Source organism: Bactrocera dorsalis, chromosome 3, assembly GCF_023373825.1.
Source record: "Bactrocera dorsalis isolate Fly_Bdor chromosome 3, ASM2337382v1, whole genome shotgun sequence".
Lineage (NCBI taxonomy): Eukaryota > Metazoa > Arthropoda > Insecta > Diptera > Tephritidae > Bactrocera > Bactrocera dorsalis.
This window is the reverse complement of record NC_064305.1, coordinates 48,909,236-48,936,084: the sequence shown is the minus strand read 5'-3', so window position 1 is coordinate 48,936,084 and position 26,849 is coordinate 48,909,236. Positions and strand designations below refer to the sequence as shown.

Sequence of the window (26,849 nt, the reverse complement as noted above, 5' to 3'; positions counted from 1 at the left end):
TATCCTAACATACAGCCAATTAATTTTCTACTCGGATTGCACTTCTGCTCTCTGAGAATATTCGTCAACTCCTCGGTATAAGGGAACTGCGGGACGGCATTTCAACTTCCTTACGTACAGCTGCAAATAAATCCATTAATTTTGGAAAATGCAAAAGAACAACTGGTACGATGAGGAGTGCCGTGTTGCAGTGGATAAAAAACAGACTGGCTACCTCGAAACGTTAATATCGACCGCAACACGTGCAGGATGGGATAGACACCAAAAGCTGAAGAGAGAAGCGATACGAATTTGAAGACAACAAAGGGAAGAGGCCGAAATGCGTGAGTACGAAAAGTTTAATAATCTAGCCGACAGGGGTAATGCACGAAAATTCTACGAAAAGATGCAGCGACTAACAGAAGTTTTCAAGACCGGAGCTTACTCTTATAGAAACCCCAGAGGTGATGTAGGAATCGATGTCCGGAACATACTAAAATTAGGGAGGGAGCTCTTGAGGGAGCCTGCTGAATGGCAGTGAAGGCAATCGATGACGATGGATAAGACGTTCCATTGCCCGACCATGAAGAAGACTTAATAGCAATTACCCATCTGAAGAGGCTTTTTAAACACGGCGACAAAGAATTGATAAGGTGCGTGCATCAGCTTCTTTATAGAATATGGTCGGGCGAAAGCATGCCCGACAATTTAAGTGTACTATGCCCAATCCACAATCCAACTAGCGTGGGATAAGCCTCCTCTATATCGTATATAAGGTTCTATCGATCATATTGTGTGAAAGATTAAATCCCACCGTCAACAAACTGATTGGATCTTATCAGTGTGGCTTTAAACCTGGAAAATCAACAACTGACCAGATATTCACCATGAGCCAAATTTTGGAAAAGACCCATGAAAAGAGAATCGACACTCACTACCTCTTCGTCGATTTCAAAGCTACCTTTGACCGCACGAGCTGCAGGATCTGGCTTTACGTCGCGATTTCTCAATTTGGTATCCAATCCAAAAGCTTCGTCAGGATCAGGAAGGACATCTCTGAGCCGTTCGATATCAAACGAGGTTTCAGACAAGGCGACTCTCTTTCGTGTGACTTCTTCAACCTACTTCTGGAAAAAATAATTCGAGTTGCAGAACTAAACCGAGAAGGTACAATGTTGTTGTTGAGTCCGAGGTCTGGTCGGCGTACTGTACGATGTCGTCGACGTAGTTAAGGAAAGACCTCTTGATGCTCCTAGGAGGCAGTTCCGCTCCAAGCAGGTGGCTGCAAGCATGATTTCTCCGAAAACATCCTAGCAGGAACTGCTTGAAGAAGAGTTCATTATCCTCCTTAACTGGGACCATAAGCGTCTCACTATGTAGGTGTTCGATGGGAGACATCAAGAGGCATCCTGTCGTGGCCCGGAGTGCAGTGTTCTGGTAGGTCTAGATTTTCCTCATCTGCGTACCACTGCATTCGGCGACAATATTGGTGCAGCGTAATTGAGGACCGTCCGCCCGATTGCCTTGTATGTTGCCAATATCGTTTCTTTGTCTTTTCCCTATGTGTTGCTGGCTAGCGACTTGAGGATTTTGTTGCGGCTCTGTACCTTGGCAAAAATCGCGGTCGGATGGGAAGTGGAGGAGCATAAACAATCAAAAGTTACACTTAAAATATTAGAATTATTGACAGTCGGAATTACTCTTTCTATACTCTTTCGTCCAGTCCGTAAATATGCTGTGGATTTGGTGGAGGAAAGTGTTAGTTTCCGTGCAGTGAGGAAACGAGAAAGGCCGGAGAGACAGCCGTTTGAACACATGCCATCGATTCCATTGTATCGTGCAATCATCAGCGTACGAGGTTATGGAAACTCCCTCTGGTGGGTGTGGGAGTTTCGAGATGTAGAAGTTTAACGGAAGCGGGGAGAGGACACCACTCTGTGGAACCCCCTGTTTAATTCTTCTCAGTTTAGATGTTTCACCTCGAATAGTTCGGATGATTGTCGACCGCCGTACTTAATGGTCCACACCTTCAGTCTTGGAGGAAGCGTAGTTTTCTCGATGTTGTGATGTTGCCTGTGTCAAAGGCTTTCGACAAGTCCAACGCTACTTCAATCGTTTCCTCACAGTGTGGTTTCTTGTTGAGGCCACGAACTATCTGAGCGTTTATGACGTTAAGTTGCTGTGGTGGTGCTGTGCACTTTTCGGAATCCATACTGGTGGCTGGCTAGGCCTAGGTGGTGAGTGAAGGTCGGGAATAGCAAGGCCTCAGGTGTCTTCACTGGGGAGAAGAGAGTTATCGGACGATAGGACTCCCCTTTGTTGGCGGGTTTCTCAGGTTTCAGTAGTGGGACCACTCTTGAGGACCTTGGTGAGATAACTTACTCTAGATGCATAAGCATGTTGATTTCATCAGGGCCAATGGATTTAGATGATTTCGATTTGTTGATGACATTCTGAACTTTCTCATCGGTGAAAGTAAGTGGGTCGTTTGGCATTTCGCGCAGCCGTCGGTTAACATATCGCTCGGTTTTTTCTACCGAAGGGTGTAGTGTAAATTGGCGGCTAAAATAGCTCGCGCACTTCTTCGAGTCCGAAGAGGCATGACCATTAAATTGAACTTCAACTCGGTCGTCTCTTCTAGTTAGACAAAGCCTTGACAGTAGCTCAAGGCTTACTCACACCGGTGGAGAGGTTGCAGGCCTTCAGGTGTTCTATCAATTTCGTCCGCTTTCGCCGAATCTCCAGATTGATATCCCTTATTCGGGGATCCCCGGGTCGTCATGGCGTAAGGTGTCGCGCTTATTAGCTTAAACGGCCGCTTCGGCTGGGAAATTGGGACGGATTTCCGTTATTCTGTTGCGATCACTTTGCGGAAACGACGTTCGTCAACGGATACGTCCATAGGAATGGGTAGAGCGTTGAAGGTGCTCTCAGTAAATTCTGTCAAGCCGACTCAGTTAGCTTTGTTAAAGTTAACGAAGGTGCGGTTGTCCACAGAAACAAAATTGGGAGATTTCTCGATCGAGATAATTATGGGCAGATGGTCTGATGCGAGAGTTAGCATAGGTCGCCAGGTTATGCTACTTATGAGACCACCACCAGCAATGGTAACATCGGGCGAGCTATAACAGGTGTCCGGTATTACAGGTAATTCTGGTGGGGGCTTCGTCATTCATTGGGCAGAATGTCGAAACGTCAATTTGTTCCGCCAGCTTCATCCCCCTACGATCGTTTGACAGGTAGGAATGCCAAAGATCGTGGTGCGCGTTAAAGTCGTCTAGTACCAGACGGTTTTCACCACGGAGTAGCACGCCTATATTCGGGTGATATCCTGCAGGGCAATATGTAAATGGAGGGATGTATATATTAAATATTTCGAGCTCGACATCGCCTGACCGGATAGCTATAGTCTGACATTCTAGGATAGTATCTCTGCGATCAATCTATTCATCAATTAGACGATACTACACGGTGCTGTGCAATATGAAGGCTAGGCCACCACCATTATCTCGATCGTGATCCTTACGCATAACGTTGAAACCGGCACAACCCAGAAGATCTGAGCGGCTGCTTAACTTGTTTTTTTGGACCGCAGCTATTGATATGCGTTTCCGATTCATAAATGCAACTATCTCCTCCATCTTCCTCTGGAGTGCGCTGCAGTTAAATGGAAGAACGCGGGTTTTGGCAAGGTAGAGTGAGAGCTATGTTGCCTGTTTGAGCTCCTGAACGTAGAGGCCCTCAGCTGGCCACTCGGGGTGAGTGGCGTTGCGGCGTGCGAACTATGTGCAGATTACACAGCCGTATAAGCAAGTGTCGCCGTATTGCGTTGGCAACATGGGGCCACGTAACTCGTGGTCCACATCCTGTGAGTCTTAAGGCCTGCTCTGAAGATTGCTCCATCCATTGCATATGTTACACATAACCGAGGCGGAGTTTGAATGGAACCTTTTAGCGCAAACTCGGCAGAAAAATTCAAATTCCAAAGTCAGGAGGATACGGAGCAACCCTGCTGCAAGGCATAGCTCCAATGATGACAAACATTGATGAACAATTACCGATCCAAACGGGATTAGATCGCCGAAAAAAGCCATTGGCCGGATAAAATTCCGGTGGGTATTTTATTTTTTTACAATCTTCCATAAGAGCGTATGCTAATGATATTGATATCATTGGCCTTAACAACTGTTCCGTTGTTCCCAACATGGACGCGAAGCAAATGAACAAGACGAAATATCTCCTATCATCAAACAAACAGTCGTCGCAATCGCGACTTCGCTCCCACGTCATTGTTGACAGTCATAACTTCAAAATCGTAGATAATTTCGTCTATCTTGGAACCAGTATCAACACCAACAATAATGTCAGCCTCCAAATCGGAGAATAACTCTTGCCAACAGGTGCTACTTCGAACTGAGTAGGCAGTTAAGAAGTAAAGTCCTCTCACGAAGAACAAAGACCAAACCCTATAGGTCACACTGCAATATGATGCAGAATCTGATGAGTCGACGTTGCGAGTTTTCGACAGAAAAGTTCTGCGAAAGATTTATGGTCCTTTGCGCATTGGCAACGGCGAATATCACATTCGATGGAACTATGAGCTGTATGAGATATACGACGACATTGACATAGTTCAACGAATTAAAAAACAGCGGTTACACTCCAGCACTTCAGCTCTGAAAGTATTCGATGCAGTACCCGCTAGGAGAAGCAGTGGTAGAGGAAAACCTCCACTCCGTTGGAAGAAGCAAGTGGAGAAGGACCTGCTTTCGCTTAGAATTTCCAATTGGTGTCACCTTGCGAAAAGAAGAAACGACTCGCGCGCTGTTGTTAACTCTGCTATAACCGCGTAAGCGGTTTTCATGCCAGTAAAGAAGAACAAGGGTCTAGATATTGAAGAAAGCCTTTCTACAACTGCCAAAAATGTCAACAAATCAGATACGATAGGCGTCCAATAAAATAAAAATTTCAACTTACAGAAAGCCCTAAAAATTAAAATAAAATAGTGTACACAAAGATTTTTTATTTCAAAGAACAATTCTTTGTAACAGCATTAGATTAGCCCATAAAATAACAGATAGAAACTGACCCGGAAAGAAAACAATAATGATTGACCAGTTTTCGAAATTCGGTTAATAAAGTCCTTATGAATAACGAATTTAAGACACAACGATTACTGGTATGCCTTCGGGATGAACGAATACAGGTCCAGAGAGGTTTCACTCAACCTTGTTGGAGAAACTAACATGAATTGAAGACCCTGATCTTACTATAGAGATGAGAATACATGTCATTGTAGGAACATATAACGATCGGTACCATTCTATCATCAAACGCACACCCCGAATGGCAAGAGATGAGGTGCCTTCCAACATTTTAAAGATGCGAATGGAAACATTCAATAGAAATATTATAGGCAGAAGGAAAAAAGAAAGGGATGACTATGTAGAAACAAGCGAAGAAGGTCTACTAAAGAACTACAAACGAGTACGGCATAAAGATCGAATATATTACCGAATTAATCCACTACAGAACGTTCATCTGACTAATATTGAAAACCCAAACGAGAAACCCGAGGGATTCTGTACTGTGATATAGTCACAATACATGATACAGTGACTTGAGGTGATTTTGCAATTCTGTGACACTCACAAAAATCTATTACGTTTCATTATTTAGAGATCCTTTTACACTTGAATGAAAATAAATATGTCGATTACAAATATTAAATTTTCTATAACATAGTCAAAAAACATAATTACCAATAAAAATATGTCTTCACTTTGTTTCATAATATTAACGAAATTTATGTAAAATTGATTTATTTTTAACTTTTTCGTGTTTGAGTTGCTTACAAAATATAAAAAAACGACAATCGATTAATATCTATGGTGATCTCTATTCAGTATATTAAAAATGACAAACAAGAGTTATTTTTAGTTTAGTGACCTGCTAACTATCAGGTGACAAATTTGAGACAATATTTTGTGACTAATATGCTAGAGACTGTTTAGTGAATAGTAACAAGACCAAATTAAGTGTTTACCTCAAAATATCTCACATAGTGACTAGAGACTGCTTACAGAATCTTTTAGTTAAAGATCATTTAATGGAGATAATAACACTTAAAAAAAATTTTATTGTATAAATTTTGTAATACCCCAATGGGTACGGGGTTTTCCATATACTCATGGTAGGTGATGCCTGTCCTAAGAGGCGACTATATATCCAACTATGGATAAGGCATTTATTCAAAACATGAACTAACTGTTATTAAGTGTATTTTTACAGATGTCGTGAACAATTATATTTTTTACAATAACCATAACATTGGTGGCAGCACTTTTGCCTATCACACCAATAATAGAAAAAGTGGGGTATACAGTTGTAGAAACGGAGGATATAGAAATAATTAATGAAATAAGTACAATTTTAGAAAATATAAATCCACACAAAATAACAGAAATTGTCGACCAGACTAAATATTGACAGCAAAGAAATCTTGAAGTAAAATTTTTGTATAATTACCAAATAAACAATCTAAAATTTATAGAAAATAAAGTTCAATACATAATTACACGACAACATAGCGGCGGCCAAATCCATTACGGTGCACTCAAGTATGTTAACTGGGGAAGAAATTGAATAATGTGAAATTGATTTTTACAAATTAAAATGGATAAAAGTTGAAGTAGTAATATACAAAAGTGAAACAATAATATTTGCAATTCAAATACCAAAGATCTTTTTTCAAACTAAAATTCAATTAATAACTCCGTTGCCAAATGAGAATAAATCACAGAATAGTGAAAAAGAAAAAGTTGTTACGAAAATTGGCAAAGCTAATTCGATTATGAAGTGAATAAATCATTCAAAACTTTAAAATTATGTAAAAGCTGTATATTTTCAAGTACATGTGAATTTATATATAATAACAAAACCACAATACATGAAATAAGCGAAGCTATAGTTATAATAAGAAATGCCAATAATAATGTAATGAAACAGAACTGCGATGATAGAAAAATCGCACTAAATAATAATTAGTTTAAATATGTAAATTGTAAAATAGAAATCTTGCAACAAGTATATAAAAATAATAAAACAGAATTCCTCTATTCTCTGCTCTTGTAAAACCCTTGCACGGTGGTCGTATTTAGAACTTTCAAATTGATGCTACGACACAACAACAAAACACTGGCAGAAAAATATTTGCAATCTATAAAATATGAAAGACTAAAACCCATGTTTATTTTTGTGCAATGACGCGTAAAAAAAATTATTGCAACCCTGTGCCAGCTGTCATTTTACATAAAGACTTATTTCGCGGGTTAAATTGTAAGGTAAGTTTTTAATAGATTTCTATAATTTATATTTAAATTGTAAAGATTTGTTACAGTCTTTTGCTAAGAACAAATGCAGATGGGCGCCAATTCACAATAGTCATCAGCTGTTCATATATCATTAGCTTCTGCAATGGGTGCTCTCGTGGCCTTGTATATTCCGGTATAGGATTTTTTTCATTTTGAGTCATGGTGATTTTATTTAATGATATCGCTTTAAAAAATGTAAAATATAAAAGAAATTGAAGAATTAAAATATCATAAAAATGTATCATACGGTATTAACATAACATTGATAATTATAAAAATGGTGGTAGTAATAAACCTTGCAAGAATGGCAAAGAAGAGGAGAACAACAACAGGAGAGTTTTAACAGTAACGCTTGGGGAGTTGCGTCATCAGACGACTCCACCACTCCCAGGCAGCTACAGCCCAATGTAAGAAAGAGCATTTTTTTAAATAATGCAATAATAAAATTATAAATATGTGTATTTGGCAATTGTAAATACATATCGCACTTGTTACGTTAAAGTGTATATACAAGTATATACAAAATAGCGTAACCAAATACGGTACCATGATCGTATATATACAAACACACATTTCTATATCTACAGTCGTTGCCACGTAAACCGCAATTACTTATTTAAGTTATGCCAATTCGTTGACAGCAGGAAATGTTCAGTCAGCACAACGGCTCCAAGTAAAGTAAGTTAAGAATAGTTTAAGAATGAAATTATATTTTTAATAAAAGACCAGACGAAAAACCGCTCGATACGGAAAATCGTGTCATTTTTTATTCAAAAGAATACGTATTCTGTAAATTAACAGAAGTTGTAACTCGTACTTCGCTTAACTTACAGTCAACCAAATCGGCCTACTCAGTGTACTATTCGCAACACCATACCCAATCTTGAGGCGCAGCATTTATTTTTGGATAATATTCGATACATAATATTCGAATAGACCAGCGTACAAAATACAGATTGTACAATAGCTGAAACCGCTCAACCTTCCTAAGCGACATCACTTCTCTCTATGTGCTCTTGAAAAGATCCATGAAGATCCGACGTTTTTCAAGTCAAATTTTGATTTTTACTTGAAACATTAAAAAATATAGTAGTCTCTATACAGTTTAATATCATGGTGGACAAATTTCAAATCGATCTTCTAATATCCAATCCCTCTTCTTCTTCTTAATTGGCATAGACACCACTTACGGAATTATAGCCGAGTTAACAACAGCGCGCCAGTCGTTTCTTCATTTCTCTACGTGGCCTCAATTGGATATTCCAAGCGAAGCCAGGTCCTTCTCCACTTGGTCCTTCCAACGGAGTGGAGGTCTTCCTCTTCCTCTGCTTCCCGCGGCGGGTACTGCGTCGAATACTTTCAGAGCTGGAGTGTTTTCGTCCATTCGGACAACATGACCTAGCCAGCGTAGCCGCTGTCTTTTAATTCGCTGGACTATGTCAATGTCGTCGTATATCTCGTACAGCTCATCGTTCCATCGAATGCGATATTCGCCGTGGCCAACGCGCAAAGGACCATAAATCTTTCGCAGAACTTTTCTCTCAAAAACTCGCAAGGTCGACTCATCTGTTGTTGACATCGTCCAGGCCTCTGCACCATATAGCAGGACGGGAATTATGAGTGACTTATAGAGTTTGTTTTTTGTTTGTCGAGAGAGGACTTTGCTTCTCAATTGCCTACTTAGTCCGAAGTAGCACCTGTTGGAGTTATCCTGCGTTGGATTTCCAGGCTGACATTGTTGGTGGTGTTTATGCTGGTTCCAAGGTAGACGAAATTATTCACGACTTCAAAATTATGACTGTCAATAGTGACGTGAGAGCCAAGTCGCGAGTGCGACGACTGTTTGTTTGATGACAGGAGATATTTCGTCTTGCCTTCGTTCACTGCCAGACCCATTTGTTTTGCTTCCTTGTCTAGTTTGGAGAAAGCAGAACTAACGGCGCGGGTATTGAGGCCGACGATATCAATATCATCGGCATACGCCAGCAGCTGTACACTCTTATAAAATATTGTACCTGCTCGATTAAATTCTGCAGCTAGAATTAAAAAAACACGTTATAAATCGTAGACTAGCGGGTGACATTTTTTATTGCAATGTTTAATACTGTAGTCAATTCGTGTATTGAGTAGAAAATTTTCACAAATTTTTCGATGTGGGCCAAGTTTTTAGAATCTTTCGAGAACTTCTTCTGCAGATACTTCAATGTCATGCCGCGTGTGCAGCAACGTAATTCCGATCAATCTATCATGAAGCATGTTCGTCCTCAGCCACGTTTTTATGCGGCAAAGGTTCGAAAAAGAGCGTTCAGAGCCCTAATCTGACTATGAATTCAATTCAGTTCTTCAACGTTTCCAATGCAGTAACTGGTTGTCTTTTGACTTTTACTTCTGCCAATGGCACTGTTAATGATCAAGTTGACCTATGAGTTTCAAACGTCGCACGACGTTGTCATTATCCAAAAGACCTTTAAATGTATCCATCAAGCAGTGAATAAGATTTTCCATTTCTATGGTTTTCACATTCTTTTTCTGAAAACAGCAAGCTCAGTTGAAATCCATCCAATACTTCTCTAAGAGCGTCTTCATATCTTCGTCAATGGTATCCAACAGAGGATTGTACGCAGAGATCCTGTAGTATTCTTCGCAAGTTGTCATGCAGAATGTTTCTCAGCTTTTTGTCTTCGATTTCGCAACGTTACAAGCAGCGTATCTATCATATTTGCCGGATCTATCGATTATTTCTACAGAATCACGCAAAAGTTTATAAATCTGTTACACCCGAACTTAGCCCTTTTTTACTTGTTTATTAAACTTTGTTTGCAGTGTCTAATCATATGTAATAATCAGTTCGGTGTTTGCTTTCGCTTACTAATAAGTGTCAAAAAAGCTCATGCGAATGATCTTCTTAAAAATTTTGCTTACCGCATTATTGGTTGTCTCCTTAAAAGTTTAGAGTTGCTGACAGAAAGATAAGTTGTCAATATGGAAACTTATTCGAGCTGTTTTCCACACGAAGTCTATCAGGTCAACTGGTCATCCATAATGTACTTGGATCAAATTAGGATATAAGGGGCTTTTCAGTGACCTTTTTACAAAGAAAAACAGAATGAAAAAAACTTCCAAAGACGCAGAAAATGTTATTGAAAGGTTTCAATGTGGTCACCATTAGGGTGGGTCGATTCCGGACTTTTTTCGATTCGGTATTTCTAATAGTGCGGAAAAGTTGCCTTAGTACTTCCTGATTCCAATGCAACTTTTTGTTTTGAGATCGGATTGCATCTTCAACCCGAACCTCGGCCTTGAAATTTCGGAAATTCGCCTAAAATCGTGAAATTGTCTACCTAGCACCTGAAATACGCATCTCATGGCAAAATGTATAAAACAAAAGTTATTTGTCACGTCATTTGCTACCGAAATGGTATATGTGATCATGGCCGTAGGACGAACCGTTCCCGAGATACGAGCGAAAAGGCGGCGCGCCACAGCGCAAGGTCAAAATTGTTGCAGCTTTCAGCTAACCTGTATTGGTCACCCAGAACCCACCGCGTGGAGGTAGCTGCTCTTCGGGTTCCTCCCAAGCCCAACCCAACCAACCAACCATATGTCAGGCTTGTTTTAGTCTGAATCTGTGTCAAATTTATTGATAAAATCAGATTTTGTACTAAACTTTGGCACTTGTTGCCTAGATTTCAGTGTAGAGCGTATAAAAAGATCACGAGATTGGGGGCCAATAACTTTAGAAGATGCCTCTGTCACCAGTTTGACGATTCTCTCGACTGCCACGGTGTGAGAGGGGAATTCACTAAATTTCGATACCTCTGCAGTGTCTCCCGACAGCCCTTTTATGAGTTCTTCGTTAGAAACTGAACAAAGAACTGGTGGAACAGTCAAGGTAATAGTCTTCCAGTTAATCATATCGTAATAAGTATTAGCTTTGAAATTGAGCTTTGGCCCTTTATTACATCTAACTCTTCCATTTATGGTGTCAGACTCTGCTTCTCTGGCTGCCAGAAGACGGTCAAGGGCTAACTTTCTGACTTCTATCCGTTCGTCAGTCATCATACTAAGGAGAATGTTTTCTGGAAGAGTAAAGAAAGCATTCTGTTGAATGGATGAATCGACAACCTTGCGCAGTTTAGCGGGTAAGTATCTCGACCTTTGAATTGCAGCATCGAGCCATCTTTGATTGAACTGTTGAATCTTATTGAGAACCACAAAGGTGAGTAAACTGTAAGTATGTACTTGACCAAAATCTTTATTTCCTTTGTTGGTTTGTCAGTAGAAATGTATAATCTCAGAATTCTATTTGCACAGGTGAGCCAGCGAGATTTGCACATGTTACCTGGATGCATCGACGCTAAATCTGAGGAACATTGACCGGAAATAACAGCTTCTGATATTTTATAGAGATAAGTTGGTCTGTGCTAAGTTGGGTTGGATTAATAACCTCAGAAGGTAATTGGCAGGATGGAAAACTTTCAAATTTGACAACAGGCAACTTCTCACAATAAGGGAGCAGTTTACCTATGTCGCCAGAGAATGTATTTGGACTCTTTGAGACACCATCTATGTGTTCGAAAAGAGCACGGAATGGAAGTTCGTTGAAATGTAGAAGACAAACAACCCACTGTAATGACCTACCTATTCTTTCTTCTAGTTTCCGAATGATTCCACCTTTCCAACCTGTGTTCGTGTTGGTGCCATCAGCACCGACAACTTCTAGATGTTCCACATCAACTGAATTGTCTTGTAAATGTTGCCATATAGCTTGCGTCTCATCCTCAGCTGACCCGGAAGGAGAAGTGACGTGGCCAAAGTAATGACAACCAGGTTCCGCTATAAGAGAAATATGTTCCTCTTTGACAGTGTCGCGGTAGTACTTTTCACCTTCGCTGACTTGTGTAAGTGTATTGTCTTTGCGGCCGTCAAAATACAGCCCATATACGGAGTCAATACTTTCGGTGTTCTGGAGCTTAACACCAACACTTTTTTTTGCCCGACTAATCTTGCATTTGTCAGTGACAAAGCTAGCCTGATCCTCTGTTATCAAACCTGCTTTTTTGGCATCCAGAAAAGCCGATGAAACAATCAAGGCCGCTGCTCTATCACTTACTCCAAATCTTTGGGCAGCTAAAGCAGTGTGTTGTAATACTAGTGTGTTTTGTTTGGTTTTAGAGGATGGAAGAGAAAATTCATCATCACCATCGTTTTTCGAAAAATCAATGTGCGACGCGCCTACATTGTTGTCGTCTGTATGAGAGTCTGGCTGATCTGAATGGTCACGTGTTCTAGCTGATACTTTTCTGGTAAATGTTGATGTTGAATGACGTTTTGAAAGCTTTTCTTTACTTTAATTTTTCTTTGTAATCTTTTTTGTTTCAGGTAGATCAACACTTCCAATGCGACCAATTCTTGTGGTTCTCTGGTCCAAGAGAAATGGTTGTTCATTGATAGGAACTTTCCTTTCCTTTGGACAAGTGCAAGAAGAAAAATAAATGCATTTACAAGCAGCGATGTCAAATAATTTTCCGGCAGAAGAGACAAAGTCGTCTCTTTTAGAGCTCAAACCTATTGGGTTCCTTAAAAACATTTTTTTAAGAGTCAGAAATTTCTTATGGTATGTGGTGAGCATTTGTACAACTCTGGTGTGTGAAACAATCGGAATAGATGACTTTTTGAAAGTATTTTCAACCTTTTTTGCAACTATTTCTGTAACCTCTTTACTCCTAGGTTCATAGTTGTCGCCTCGGAGTCGCCCTATACTAAATCTTTCAAACTGATAACACAAAAGAACATCCTGGTAAGTAGGTAACTGGGACTCAGAGAGATTGTACGGATATATGCCAAACACAGGACATTTCTGTCTAAATTTAAATTTAGATACAGACATTTTGAGTTCTGTGTTTTGTTGAGAGAATATAAGTGATAGAACTCGGCGAAATCAACGACAAGGGTGAAGGAACTCGATGAAAAAATATTTATGTGGAGACCAGTCCGAACGTGTCGTATGGCGCAGGGAAATGAATGTAAGTGATAGAACTCGGCGAAATCACCGACAAGAGTGAAGGAACTCGATGAAAAAATATTTGTGTGGAGACCTATCCGAACGTGTCCTTTGGCGTAGGTGAATGAATGTGAGTGATAGCACAACGTCAAGAAGTGTGGCCGCAAGCCGATTTTCACCTTGCGCTGTGGCGCGCCGCCTTTTCGCTCGTATCTCGGGAACGGTTCGTCCTACGGCCATGATCACATATACCATTTCGGTAGCAAATGACGTGACAAATAACTTTTGTTTTATACATTTTGCCATGAGATGCGTATTTCAGGTGCTAGGTAGACAATTTCACGATTTTAGGCGAATTTCCGAAATTTCAAGGCCGAGGTTCGGGTTGAAGATGCAATCCGATCTCAAAACAAAAAGTTGCATTGGAATCAGGAAGTACTAAGGCAACTTTTCCGCACTATTAGAAATACCGAATCGAAAAAATTCCGGAATCGACCCACCCTAGTCACCATCCTACTGTAATGGTTTATTGGCGAATCTTCTGTAAAGGAGATACACCTCTTCACTTCGAAAAACGTGATTAAAACTATATAAAAGAACCAGCAGGATATATTAGAAGGGGTGGTAAAGCAATTAAGTAACATTTTCTTAGATGGAGATCTTCCTTGCGTCTTCCAGCAAGATTCTGCTTCAGCTCATAAGTCAGAAACCACCCGGCAGTTGCTCAAAATCAATATTCCTGTTTTCATAAATGTAGATGATCGGCCGTCTGGAAGTCCAGATTGGACTACAGATTTTAGTCAGAGTTCGAGAACTTGGCTTGTAGAATACTCCACAGAAATTTGACGAGCCTCAAAAAATATTTCTTTCGAGCAGTGTATTCAATAGAAATAGAAACTGTGTTTGCTGCTATTCCTCAATGCCTGAACCATTTGTGGGCTTGTGTTAAAGCAAAAGGTGACCATTTCGCATAAAATTTTTGTATGTCGCTCATTTAATATATAAATTATTATAACTTGATAAAGAAATGTATTATAGTGAACTTGTAACAGAACTTCTGGCAGAGGACGAACGGTGTTTCAGAGAGTCACTCGGATTTCAACTCGCCTTATCTTCCTGGTCATTTATATATACATATATGTATAACCCTATATTAACATCGATTATTTTTACGTGATACAAAGAACCGTTAGGTGAATAAAACTATTTTATTCCGTAGAAACATGATGCAAGAGTATATAATTAAAGTTGGAGCATCCACCGTATTCACCAAATTTGGCCCCCCGCGCTTACATTTGTTTCCAGAACTCAAAAAATGTATGCGTGGCAAGCGTTTTTTCATCAAATGAAGAGGTCATAACTTCTGTTGAAGCTTATTTTGCAGACCTTCCGGATTCTCACTTCAGGGATGGGATCCACAGTGTAATAATGTTCAGGGAGATTATACTAAATAATAAAGTGTATTTTGAACCATAAAATTGTGTTTTTCTTATCAAACGACAAAACTTATTGAACAACCTTGTACTATGTAACTCAGGCAATTATGATCTGATACAGAATACACACATTGCTTTAATATTGCTTAATTAGTTTTGATTTTACAAAAAAATGTTACTACATACCGAATAAAAATGATTGAGTACCATAAACATATTTATTTTCTTACTAACTCATATATGTATGTACATATGCTATATAAATAGTACATGTAATTTTATTTCAACATTTAACCGTTGTCTGTGAGTAAGATTAACCTTGTTTCTCATACTTAGATCTGTAAACTCCTCTGGAGTCGTATTTGTCTAGTAGCAATTTCCACTCGCCTGGACGGTTCACACGAAGGAAATTTATTACCTTTTGTGAATTTTTTCTTTGGGTATCTGTACATTTTGAGCAATCCGTCTGTAGGGCATCAGGTAGTAATTCTAAACGAAAATTAGATTAATCACTTGATAAAAAAATATCTATAGTATACGTGCAGAAACATATGCATATTTAATGAATAATATTTACTTTTTAACTCGCGACCTTCTGGAGTGCAAGGACCTTTATCCATAAGACATTTAATATAGTTAGTTAGAATACGATTATTTGACAAAACACCATCCACATCGACGTTATCAAATTTATTTGTGTACTGCTTTTGCGCTGCTGCATACTGAACCGCAACAACTATCAAAAATATTATGGCCGCTTTCATGTTTTCTAAAAATTGGACATACCATATATCGTTATGTTTAATTCAAGTGACTAGTTTTCTTTCGTAAATAGTTTTTATTCAATAATGTTACTATATTTTTGTAACTTTATCGGTGACCGATTTTATAAATAAAAAAAAGTAATATGAATTTTCTTTTATTTCAAAAGTAATCTGTATATTAACCAAGAGTTACGAGTTACCACAAGTTTGGTATTGCTTGTTTAAAAATCTGATTGTTAAGATATATGCATATATATATATTTTATTGTAAACATATATAATTTAATGTAAATAATTTAATGTTGTACAATGTCCACATGATATGTATAATGTATGTATGTACATATACTCGTATTTTATTAAACTTGTAAACTAGTATTTTGGGGCATATGTCATATGTCGAAATTATGCAGTATAAGCATGTTTAAATGCTTATATGTATCTACATATGTATTAGTATATATGTATAAAGTTGTATAATCGCTAATTTTATGTAACCGGTAGATTTTCAACTATTCCGATGTCTTAATTCACTTAATAAACTTTACGAGTGTCTTAGTGAGAATTTTTTTTAGTTGTTGAGAGAATTGGACGTGACAACTTTAATAATAATTATATTTTGTATGCATTTCTGATCACTCGATTGACTGTTTATATCTGCACATAGATAAGGAATGAATGAGCATGTATTAAACATACCTAAATTTTATACTAATTATTGTTTATGAAGTTAAGGGCTGAAACTCTCAGCAGAGAGGATCAAACTAAAGTTTGGAATATTCTCTTATTGATGCTGCCTCTTGAAACTTTTGAGACAATTACTTACATATACTAAATTTTTTATCACAAATTATTAAACTATTTACAACTTTTTTCCACTCACTTACAATATGTGTAATATACGAATTCAAGATTCACAAAATTCACTCTGGACTCCTGGGCAGTTGGACTATAATTACATGAAGGTGGTATTTTACCAGTTTATATAGCCCAAAAATTGTTAACATACACTACACGTTAAATAAATACCTACCAAAATTTTACTCAACTTGTTCATTATAAGTGTGGAAATAATTTCGCGGTGCTTCCTTCATTTACATACCACATTGACCATTTGCTTATAAAAAATGTTCAATTATGTTGTATTAATAGAATCGAGCATTTTAATTTAAGTAGATACTCAATTTCGTTAGTACAATAAACGGTTGATAAACAAGAATTACTAAACTTTCTGACTGAGATTGTATAAAAAGAATTCATATTAATAGTTTAAATTAAATTGAAAAATGTTCTCAGTGTACAATGCTCGTAGCCAAACCGGATTTCAAAAAAAGTTTAAATAAAGCTTCTTTCGTCTTCCTTATGTAATTAAAATATTGTTTTATTTATCTTTTTACACTGTATGTGCTGAAGTGACTTGCCATTGAAATTTCGGGGGAAAACATATAAAAGCAACTTTGACGTGGAAACAAAACAACAAAAATATTTGAATAATCTAAGCGTAATAGCTTCTTGTGTTAATGCTTATATATGTATGAGGTTAAATGTCAATAAATAAATAACAATATACATACGTAATTAGTCGTTGATTGAATGAGTTTTGAAGATACATATAAATATAAAAACTTACATATATAAAATTTATATGTATCTGTAAAAGTCATTAAAAAAAAATTTATAATAAATACCAAAACAATTAATGTCAATTTATATACATCGAAACATCGAAAATAAATATTCTATTATGAGATGCAGTAAACAAAAAATGGATCTTGGAACTTTCCCTAATTAAAATTCCAATTAAATTTTTATTAATATGTTTTTTATATTAAATTTTTATATTAAAAAACAGGTCATATACTTTGTGATGCTTGTCAAAGGTTGACATGCAGTTCGTACTGAAAACCAGATCGGAGAGTGTGTTGGACCTTGGAGTAAATTCAAAATATTGTCACGTACAACAAAAATATGACTCAAGCTTCTACATAAAATCGTCACAACGCATTCAACATAGACTGCAGCAGTACTTTACGGTTAAAATTACTTGTAGTAAAAGAATGTATCGTATAAATAATAATTTTATACAATTTCCACTCTAATTTAAACTTTTTAATTAGTAAGGATATTATATGATTATCTATCTGTGGCTATGTACCATATAGTTATTACGGAAAGCTAAGTGGGGCGACAAATAATTTTGGTTAATATTAAATCGAGCATAAACTCGCATGATTTTTGTAGTTTGTGTCATGCTACAAATTTTCGCCATGTACGCCGAGATGGTTTTCCAAAAGTTCAATTTTGAAATTTTTAGAACATTTTAAATTGAAAACCGACAAGTTAGCTATTAAAGTATAAAAAATATTAATAAATTTGAAAAAAAAATTCTCTGGCACTTCTTCGTAAATTGTGTACAGAAATAGTATACTTAATTAGGGTATTCCACCAAACTCGTAAATGCCTCATAAAGTTCTTAAACACGTAAAATTCTGTGCCTTATAAATGAGCTGTCAAAATTTGTATGAAAAGAAGTTTACGCGTTTCGTATAAAACTATGAGGCAAATTCGCCGCGTATTTGCTTCATAAACTGATATTTTGTTTTAGTGTTGCCATTAAAATAATTTACATTTAATGCTTCAAAAAAGTAAAGTTTTTAGTGCAGGCAACACTACTTTCAAAGAAAAAAAGAACGGTCAAACATATGAGCTTGTTGCAAAATTTTGTTTAATTTAAATAAATAAAAACCATCTGAAACCTTTGTAGTGCATCAGTAAGTATTACTTAAATTTCTCGTGAAGATGAAAATTGCAGAAATACATTTTATATTCAGGAATTAGAAGAAAAGGTCAAAGCTAAGCGCTTCCGAGCAGCACCAACACATCGTTGGAGCAGTGAGCAAACTAGAAGCCTTTGGAGGAAGTGCGCGGAAAAAAAAAGACCGTCCGGAGTCATTTGAGGTTCGTATCTTATTTTTTTTTTCATTGGCTTATAAATGCATACTTTTTTTTTATACAGAAGCCTATTGCACAAAAATTTTATTCGAAAATATCTGATAAGTGCCCTTTGCTCGCAAACATTAATTGGAAAGTGATGAAGAGCAAAATGCGCTATTTAAATGGAGTATATATGGAGGCCGTGAAATGGCGTAGTCAAACAGGAGCTGGATTAATTGAAAATGGAGAAGAAGAAAGCGTCAAGGGTATTTTATTTTCTTTGTCTTTTAAATACGAAATTAAATTAAACCAAATTTCGCAGACTACATTCAAAATATTTGTCCCTTCTTCGAAATACTGAACGTGAACCCTACGGTTATAATTGAGAGTAGCAATATAGATTTCCTCTATGAAGACAGCGAGGAGGTTTTTTTATTTGATAATGTTGATGATATGTCAAATAGTTACTCGAGTTCACGTATATCAGCCAGTACTCCTATTCCGCCCGATACTCCACAGCCAGACGTTCATTTATCACTGGAATTGTCATCGAACAATGCAAGCAGCTTCAACGGCGACTCAGAGATTGAGAATTTAAAAAAAAGAATGACATCGAAACACAGCCTAAAGAAAAAGCAAAATCCGAATGCAAGCTCTGCCGGCGTATTACAAGGAATGCTTGAAGCAAAATTGGACTTGGAGAAGCAAAAATTTGACTGAATGAAAGAAAAAGAAAAACAGGAATTGGAGATGAAAAAGCTAGAAATTGAACGTGATGAACGACTTGTTTCGGCGAAAATGAAATTAGAAAATGAAAGAGAAGAAAAACTCAAAATGTATGAACTAGAGTTAAAATATAAAAAAGCATAAGAACTTTTTAATCCTCACGTATATTTTGTGTCTTTAAAGATTACATACAGTGGCGGACATACTCTACATACACCCCCTGTTTTCTTCGATGTGAGAGTACAAAAACTTTTTAGAAAAATGTGTTGATACAGTTTTATTCTAATCTTCTTTCTAATAACAACAAACTTAAAAAATCCGTTAATTAATATAAAACTACAAATTTATGGAATAAAAACTCAAATATTGTGTTGACAAAAGTCTACATACAGTACAAAAATATCTTAATTCAGTGCGAAAAACTTTATAAAATGCTAGTTATTAAGACGTTTTGGTATTTAGTTGGGTCCCCATTGGCATCTATAACTGCTTGAAGACGCCGTGGCATTGATTCTGCTAAATTTGTCAACACTGCAGATGTAATGCTGTTCCAAGGTCCCAATATGCGCTCTTAGAGTATGGCAGAGCTAGAAACTTGGTGCTTTCTAATTCTACGCTCCAAAATCTCCCAGACATGTTCAATAATATTCATATTTGGACTTTGAGGTGGTGTATTTAATTGCCTTGGAGTATAATAAAGCAAACAGTCCTTAACAATTTGCGCCGCATGCATCGGATCGTTATCTTGTTGAAATATCCAACTGGAACCGAGCCCTAAATTATCCACCAAAGGCTTCAAATTATGTTCCAACAGAGACTTATTCTTACAACCGTCCATTTCACCTTCGATAAAGTCCGAATTTCTAACTCCAGAGGCCGCAACAGCTCCCCAAACCATTACGCTGCCGCCACCGAGCTTCACAATTTATACTACGTTCTTCGGTTCAAGCGTGGCGATAGTTTTCCTTCAAATTTTTGCCCTTTCATCACTACCAAAAAGGGTGAATTTAGAATCATCTGTAAATGAAACTTTTTTCCAAAAATCCATTTCCTTTTCTTTGCGTTTTTTGGTGAACTTTAAACGAAGTTTACGGGTTTTTCAGCAATAAAAGGTTTCTTCCGTGGTGTTCTACTGTGGAATCCGTTATCGTTTAGAGTTTTTTTATTGTTTTTGGTTGGATACTCATTTGTGATGTACTTACTATGCGTTCGGCTATATTTGGAGCATTTACTTTTGGATTTTGGTCTACTTCGTTGGGAATCAGGCGTCCACTGCGCGGTTTATTTTCGTTGGAACCATTATTTTTAAAGTTTTTTAGAATTGTCTGTACTGTTGCTCGACTCAAGTTAAAAATTTTAGAAATTTCACCATATGATTTTTTTCTTTTCTTTCTTTTATCACCAAATTTCTTACATCAATTGATATTTCATTTCACGGAGCCATTATAGCTATTGAAATGTTTAAACCACAACTAAATTCAATAAATATCAAACCATAAACATATTGAAATAAAAGAAAAAGGCTAACGTTACCTTACTGTTAATATTGCAATGTACAAAGTAGGAGATTAGAACTGTATGTAGACTTTTGTCAAAGCAATTTTTGAGTTTTTCTTCCATAAATTTGTTGTTTTATGTTAAATAATGAATTTTTTTTAGTTAATTGTTATTATAATAAATATTAGAATAAAACTGTATCAAACATTTTGTACTCTCATATCAATGGAAATAGGGAGTGTATGTAGACTTTTGTCCGCCACTGTATATACAAATAAAGAAGACCTTAACAGTTTCTAATGCTTTAAAATATGAAATCAAATTAAAAGTTGTTAATTTAAGGCATTTTGGTTGCTGGCTTTCGCCGACAGCAATAGCTTTTAACCATATTGTTTGGCTTTTCCAAAACAAAGTTTTCGATATCAAATGTATCACCATTTTCTTGCTCAATTATAATGTTATGTAGAATGGCGCAAACAAGAACCCACCGGCAAGCAAGCCTTACATTTGCGTCATCTTCAATTTGGATTTTTATTTCTTTGAGGGAGTTAAACCTTTCCTTCAAAATTTCAAAGCAATTTTCAATACGCACACGATACTTGGAATGGGTATTGTTGAACTCATTTCTTTGTTGCAAAGTGCAATCGTTGGAATTTGTTATAATGGGGTTATAACCGTATTCGTTAGTTTATACGCACTATCGGCTGCTATCCATTCATCGCCGCTTAAATGATCCGATGGTTTCAATGCCAGTTCACAGTTATTATAGATTCTGCTATCGTGAACGCTACCTGGATATCCTAGAACCATGTGACGGATTCTCAGTTTATACTCACATACTGCTTGAACTTTTAGAGAATATACATGCTTTCGCGAAAAATATGACTCGGGATCGTCGCTAGGTTTTTCAGCTAATTTGATTTCTGTGCCATCAACATATCCAATACAATGCGGCAATTCAAAAAAAGTATTTCTGACAATACTTTGCCGCTCATTATCATCAGGCCAAAACAAAAACCTTTGCTTTATTTTTAATATTGCTTGAAAGACTCGCTCAGTAACTCTTTGAATGGTTCCTCCATCACCTATCCCAAAAAAACTAGCAATTTTTGCAACTGATGCACCTTCTCCATTACAACCGAGACGATATAAAACAATGGCGAGTTGCATAGCAACGGGAAATTGTTTGTCGGAACTTGCTCCGTTAAAGAGAACATCATCTTCTATCAGTTTTAGTACAATTTCAAAATTTGCCCGATTCATTCTAACAAATTGTCGAAACCGGTTTTCGTCTAAATTTGGCAAAATATCATAGAAGAATGCCCATTCTTCAAGGATTTCATCTTCCACTTCTTCTTGATTTCGTTCTGTAAATATAAAAGAAATCATTTAAATGCGTGCATTCTCTCAGAAAGTAATTAAGCAAACCATCACTTGATCCAAATACAAGTAACATCGACAAATTGTTGAGTGCATTGTTATCAATATTTTCACATAGTTTTCTTTTTTCACTTTTTCGTGGCATTTTCTAAGATTTTAATTCTTTTTAAGTAATTTTTTAACTAAACGCACGCACTTATACAGAAATTTCTCTTCTAAATTAACCCTGGATTTGGTTTTTCAAATGCAACACTGACAGAAAAGTCAAAATACCTATTTACGCGGCTTTTATACGTATGAAAAAAAGGAGCGTTCCAAAAAACTAAAGCGTAAATTTTTGAACTTATAAGTTTGTACATTTACGAGTTTGGTGGAATACCCTAAATATGAAAAGGATTTTGCAGTAGTTTTTAAATTATGCAGTACACCGACTTTGAACACATGAACTTAAAATTTTTGAACAGAAATAAATCGTATATAAAACGTTCATAAACATGTTTTAAGAATATTTATAATGAAACTTAATCAGTAGTTGATTTTAATCACTAATTTACAACTCCATGTAAAAATGCCATTTTAGCGTTTTACTTCCAGTTTTAATAGGTTGGAGCTTGCGTTTCAAATTTAAAAGCTATGGATTAATTGGGAGTATATGCCTTAAAATAAAAATGAATAAATGGCTCGGTAATCAGGTTACATTAGCGGCCAAAGTTGTTATCAGGTTATCAGATGCATTTTAAATTATTCGATACTACTGTTGATGAAAATGAAAAACGTAAATTATCTAGACATGTATAACCACAATATTCGATTGAAAATTGTTCAACTATTATTATTCAGCGTAATTTCATGACCTCAACATCACAACCAAAATACGTTTTTTAAAATGCTATGTTTGGTCAGTGCTTCTCTATGCGATGGAAACGTGGACTCTAAAAATTACAGATATGAACAAGCTAGAGTCCTTCGAGCTATGGCTTATTAGAAGAATCCTAAAAATCCCATGGACAGATAGAGTTACAACCAGTGAAGTATTGAGAAGAGTGAACCGCAATAGAGAGTTGTTAAAGACCATAAAACAAAGAAAAGCAGCCTACCTAGGACATATTATGAGGGCTCTAAGTATGAGCTTCTACAAATAATTATCCAAGGAAAAATTGAAGGAAAACGGGGTATTGGCCGTAAACAACTTTTGTGGCTTCGAAACATTCGACAATGAACAGGAATCCAGAAACAACCTTATAGATGTGGCGAGAGATAGAGAGAAATATGCTGCGATAATTAAAAATCTGTGATTTTTTTATTTTTTTAATATACAATAGATATATTAAACATGTAAACATTACATTATTATATTACTATTAAGCTTATTAATATTGTACATATTATTAAATGTTATATGATCACCATCATTCGAATACGAATTGGCAATAAAGAAGAAGTAATTTCAATCCACCTCAATTCTACAACGGTAAACGTTTGGTCAAAAAGATTACGGGAAATATTATTGTAGCAACATTTTAACTGGACAATTTAATGGAGAAATGTTCCTCTTGCCACGTTAGAATGTACGTTACGAATAGAGCTTGCAAATGTTTATAATAAAAACTATAAGTATTTTTCTTAAAAAATAATAATGATCTACCCAAAGTGTATTTAACAAAGTAAAATAAGTATACTTACGATATTTACTTTACGCTTATTTGATATGTATATTGCGATTGATTTGTCAAAAAATTCAAATTTTTAAACTCGAAAGTAAACAAATCACAATCAAAAACAACATATTTTTAAATAATTATATTCTTCTACTTCCGAATACTTGCTGCTTATGCAAAACAAAGCACGAAAGCAACATACCAATGTTTTGTGCTCCAACTGGCATATCGCAACGAGAGGAATGGGAAAAAGTATGTGGCATGCAATTCAGTTTGTAATCTAGAAAAACAGCGTAGACGGGTTAATATAAACAAATACATAAATTGTTTACTATTTTATTTATGGATCTACCCTTTTTCAGTATCTTAAATGTTTTGAACTAACTATCTACAAATTACTCATGAATCATTTTTAAAATTTGAATGTAAAGTTAAAAATTTAACCCTATACACCGGAAATAACGTTTATTAAACTTTTTTATAGTTCGCTCTTCATGGTGCGAAATTTAAAAAGCAAATGCATTTGTATATATCTGGACACAATTTTTTTAAATTATTTACAAAACATACTAGTACTTTTTTAACTTCTGACTTCTCTTTGTAAAGGTTTTGCAAAGTCTTTTTAAGCTTAAAAGGTATTTAATAGTTCTCCGTAATAGGGATCAGCTACCATACCCACAATTTAATGGTTTAATTATAAAATTGCGGGGTTTTAGCACATCAAAGTCATAGATGCCGACAATTCTTCGTAAGATGGCAGAGTGGCAAAGATTCAAAGTTACGCTCACCAATATTTATTTATAAATTATATTGAAGTAATTACTTGCACACTACCTAGGTGACAAAATTTGGTAAGTACCCAACTGCGGTACTACAAGTTTCTTTTAAATTTTTTAAGAGTTTATTAAGGTTCAATTGATATTTCATCTCTCTCTTACGCAAAGGACTAATGATTTTCATGTTGTGTTATTTACGTGATAATTTTTTTAATGTATTGGAGTTTCGGGAGCTGTTTTTTGCGCTTTGTCGTCTCGACACATTGGTATTTACATGGCCGTTTCATGTGGCATTCTTGGCTGCGAATGCACTACATTTATATACAAATATTAACTTATACATACATATATAAGTAGATATGTAAATATTATATTTAAAATGAGACGAGTTCAAGGTTTTACTAGAGCCTACTTTGCCCTTTAGAAGGCTGGTAGATATTATCTTTTTGAGCGGTTTTGATTGTACCAAGACATGAGCTGATAGAGTCCTCTCCTTCTTGATTTATCATAGCAATTAGATCTTTGTGAATATTTTTGTTACAATTGTTGTACCGAGTTGACCGAATAAAAATCCGGGACCGTTTCGTTTAATTAAACCCGGCTGTCGGGGGAGCCGGTTACACAGTTCGTACCTCATAGTTAAACACCATACATCCAAATCGGCTTTATTACCTCGTTTTATAATAATTTCAACACATTATTACCAGTTGGATGGTCTACTGTATACGAGGTAAATATGTATGTAGAGTTGGGCACACTCCCCTGAGGTATACCAGCCCTTATCGATCGTTCATCGAATACGAAATTAGCTACTTTAGCAGTAAGTTTTCTATAAAAAATCCTATGTACTCGAAATCTATTTATTTGCTCTACAGTGTGAAGTAAAAAGTCAAAAAAATAAGGAGAACAATATTAGAGCATTATTTGGTAGCTTTATTGACATTTTAGAATGATTTGATCGTGTCTTTATGACTTTTTTGGATTAATTTCTTTTATAATATTTTTAATTTAAAAAATTTAAGTCTTAATAGACAAGAGCGACTTGGTAGCAGTGCCGGGCAAAGTTTGCAGGGTAAGGTGTTTTTTGGACAATTAGGTCGAAACTCCTTCTCCAAGTGGTTTGCAAAGCAAGTTGCCTTTTCCTCATCACTTCGGGCCCTATTACTAATCACGCCTCTTATGGGCGGTTGGTTGGAATCTACCGGTGACTTAATTTTTTTTCTCTAGAATTTTTGCTTGTTGATTAATAACACTGGTAAACAATAATCCACTTGTTTTTTGTGACATGAACAGAACAAAGTGTTTATTATTTCTTCTATCACTTATAGTATTTTTGCTACGAGGATTTTGTTAAAAAAAACGATAGATATATTATTGTTATATGAATTTATTAACCAAAAAGTACCTTATTTTGTTTCTGGAGTATTCCTTAACAATGTCCCGCAGTAATCGGCAAACAAACTGACTCTCCACTTCACTTGGTACCATTGCCAAGGTGGAACCGTTCCCTATGTACGAGAACCCTCTTCCATTTCTGTCCATTGTCTTAACAAAATTCTTCATTAAACCCAATTTAATACCTTTTTGGGATCAACTGTACTGCTTCTGTACATAATGACAGTCTCTCACACAGCTGTCAAATTCACAAAGGAAGCAACAATATTTCGTATATTCTAGTTGCATTCCAAGAAGAAGGACTATTACTTTTAGGTCTCCACATATTGTCCAACCATAACGGATGTGCTCTAAAATGGCACAGATGAATATTTGTTACCGTTATGAACCAATACCGCCTTTAAATTAAGTTTAGAAGAATCAATGAATAGACGCCAATCTCGTGGATCATGTTTTTATCCTAGTGCGTTAAACAAAAGATTAACTGCTCAACAGTATACTATATCCCCTTCTTGAAGAAAGCAATTAGTGAGGTCTTTCCGCCTTTTTCTGTAAAAAGTAACATTTGCATCACTTTTGAGAAGGTTCCAACCTTTTAGTTTGGATGCTAAAAATTCCTATTGCGATTATGAAAAGCTTAGATCTTGAATAAAGTCATTAAGTTCACCCTGTAAAATTAGATGCGGCACTGTTGAACATCCTGGTAAATTAAATAAAGAATCGCTTGTCATTTTCTTTGCGGTTCCAGTAACATAACTTGAAAGCTAGTTGATTCTAGTTCTTCATCGAGACTCCAAGATTCTGGTGCTTTTGGAATAGGAAGTCTGAACAGGTCTTAAAGCTGATTGTAAATTACAGTACTTAACCGTATGTTTAGACTTCGGTCCAATACCTTTAATATTCGTGAGGCAAAAATAGCAGGCTGTA

The 26,849-nt window shown here is 36.3% G+C and overlaps 1 protein-coding gene and 1 long non-coding RNA gene across 6 annotated transcripts in view; one reads left to right on the top strand and one right to left on the bottom strand.

The window, feature by feature from the left end:
• Positions 1-14,996: 14,996 nt before the first annotated feature.
• Positions 14,997-26,849, bottom strand: part of LOC105226984 (ejaculatory bulb-specific protein 3) — a 47,631-nt gene continuing 35,778 nt past the window's right edge. The window contains exons 1-3 of one of the 4 annotated variants that reach the window (XM_011206131.4): positions 16,444-16,583; positions 15,370-15,561; positions 14,997-15,281 (exon numbers count right to left, since the gene is read on the bottom strand). In XM_011206131.4, the coding sequence (XP_011204433.1) occupies positions 15,106-15,281; positions 15,370-15,556 (363 nt within the window). In that variant the 5' untranslated portion in view covers positions 15,557-15,561; positions 16,444-16,583 and the 3' untranslated portion in view covers positions 14,997-15,105. Of the gene's footprint in view, positions 15,282-15,369; positions 15,562-16,382; positions 16,584-26,849 lie in introns of those variants that run through there. The other 3 variants (XM_011206137.4, XM_029551543.2, XM_049451471.1) reach the window with 3 other exon arrangements.
• On the top strand, positions 17,985-26,326 carry LOC125777211 (uncharacterized). 2 transcript variants are annotated; one of them, XR_007422168.1, is made up of 5 exons: positions 17,985-18,327; positions 18,388-18,514; positions 18,573-18,756; positions 18,813-19,326; positions 19,400-26,326. It is a non-coding gene; the product is annotated as an uncharacterized LOC125777211 (long non-coding RNA). The 2 variants fall into 2 exon arrangements; XR_007422167.1 differs by having other exon boundaries at positions 18,813-26,326.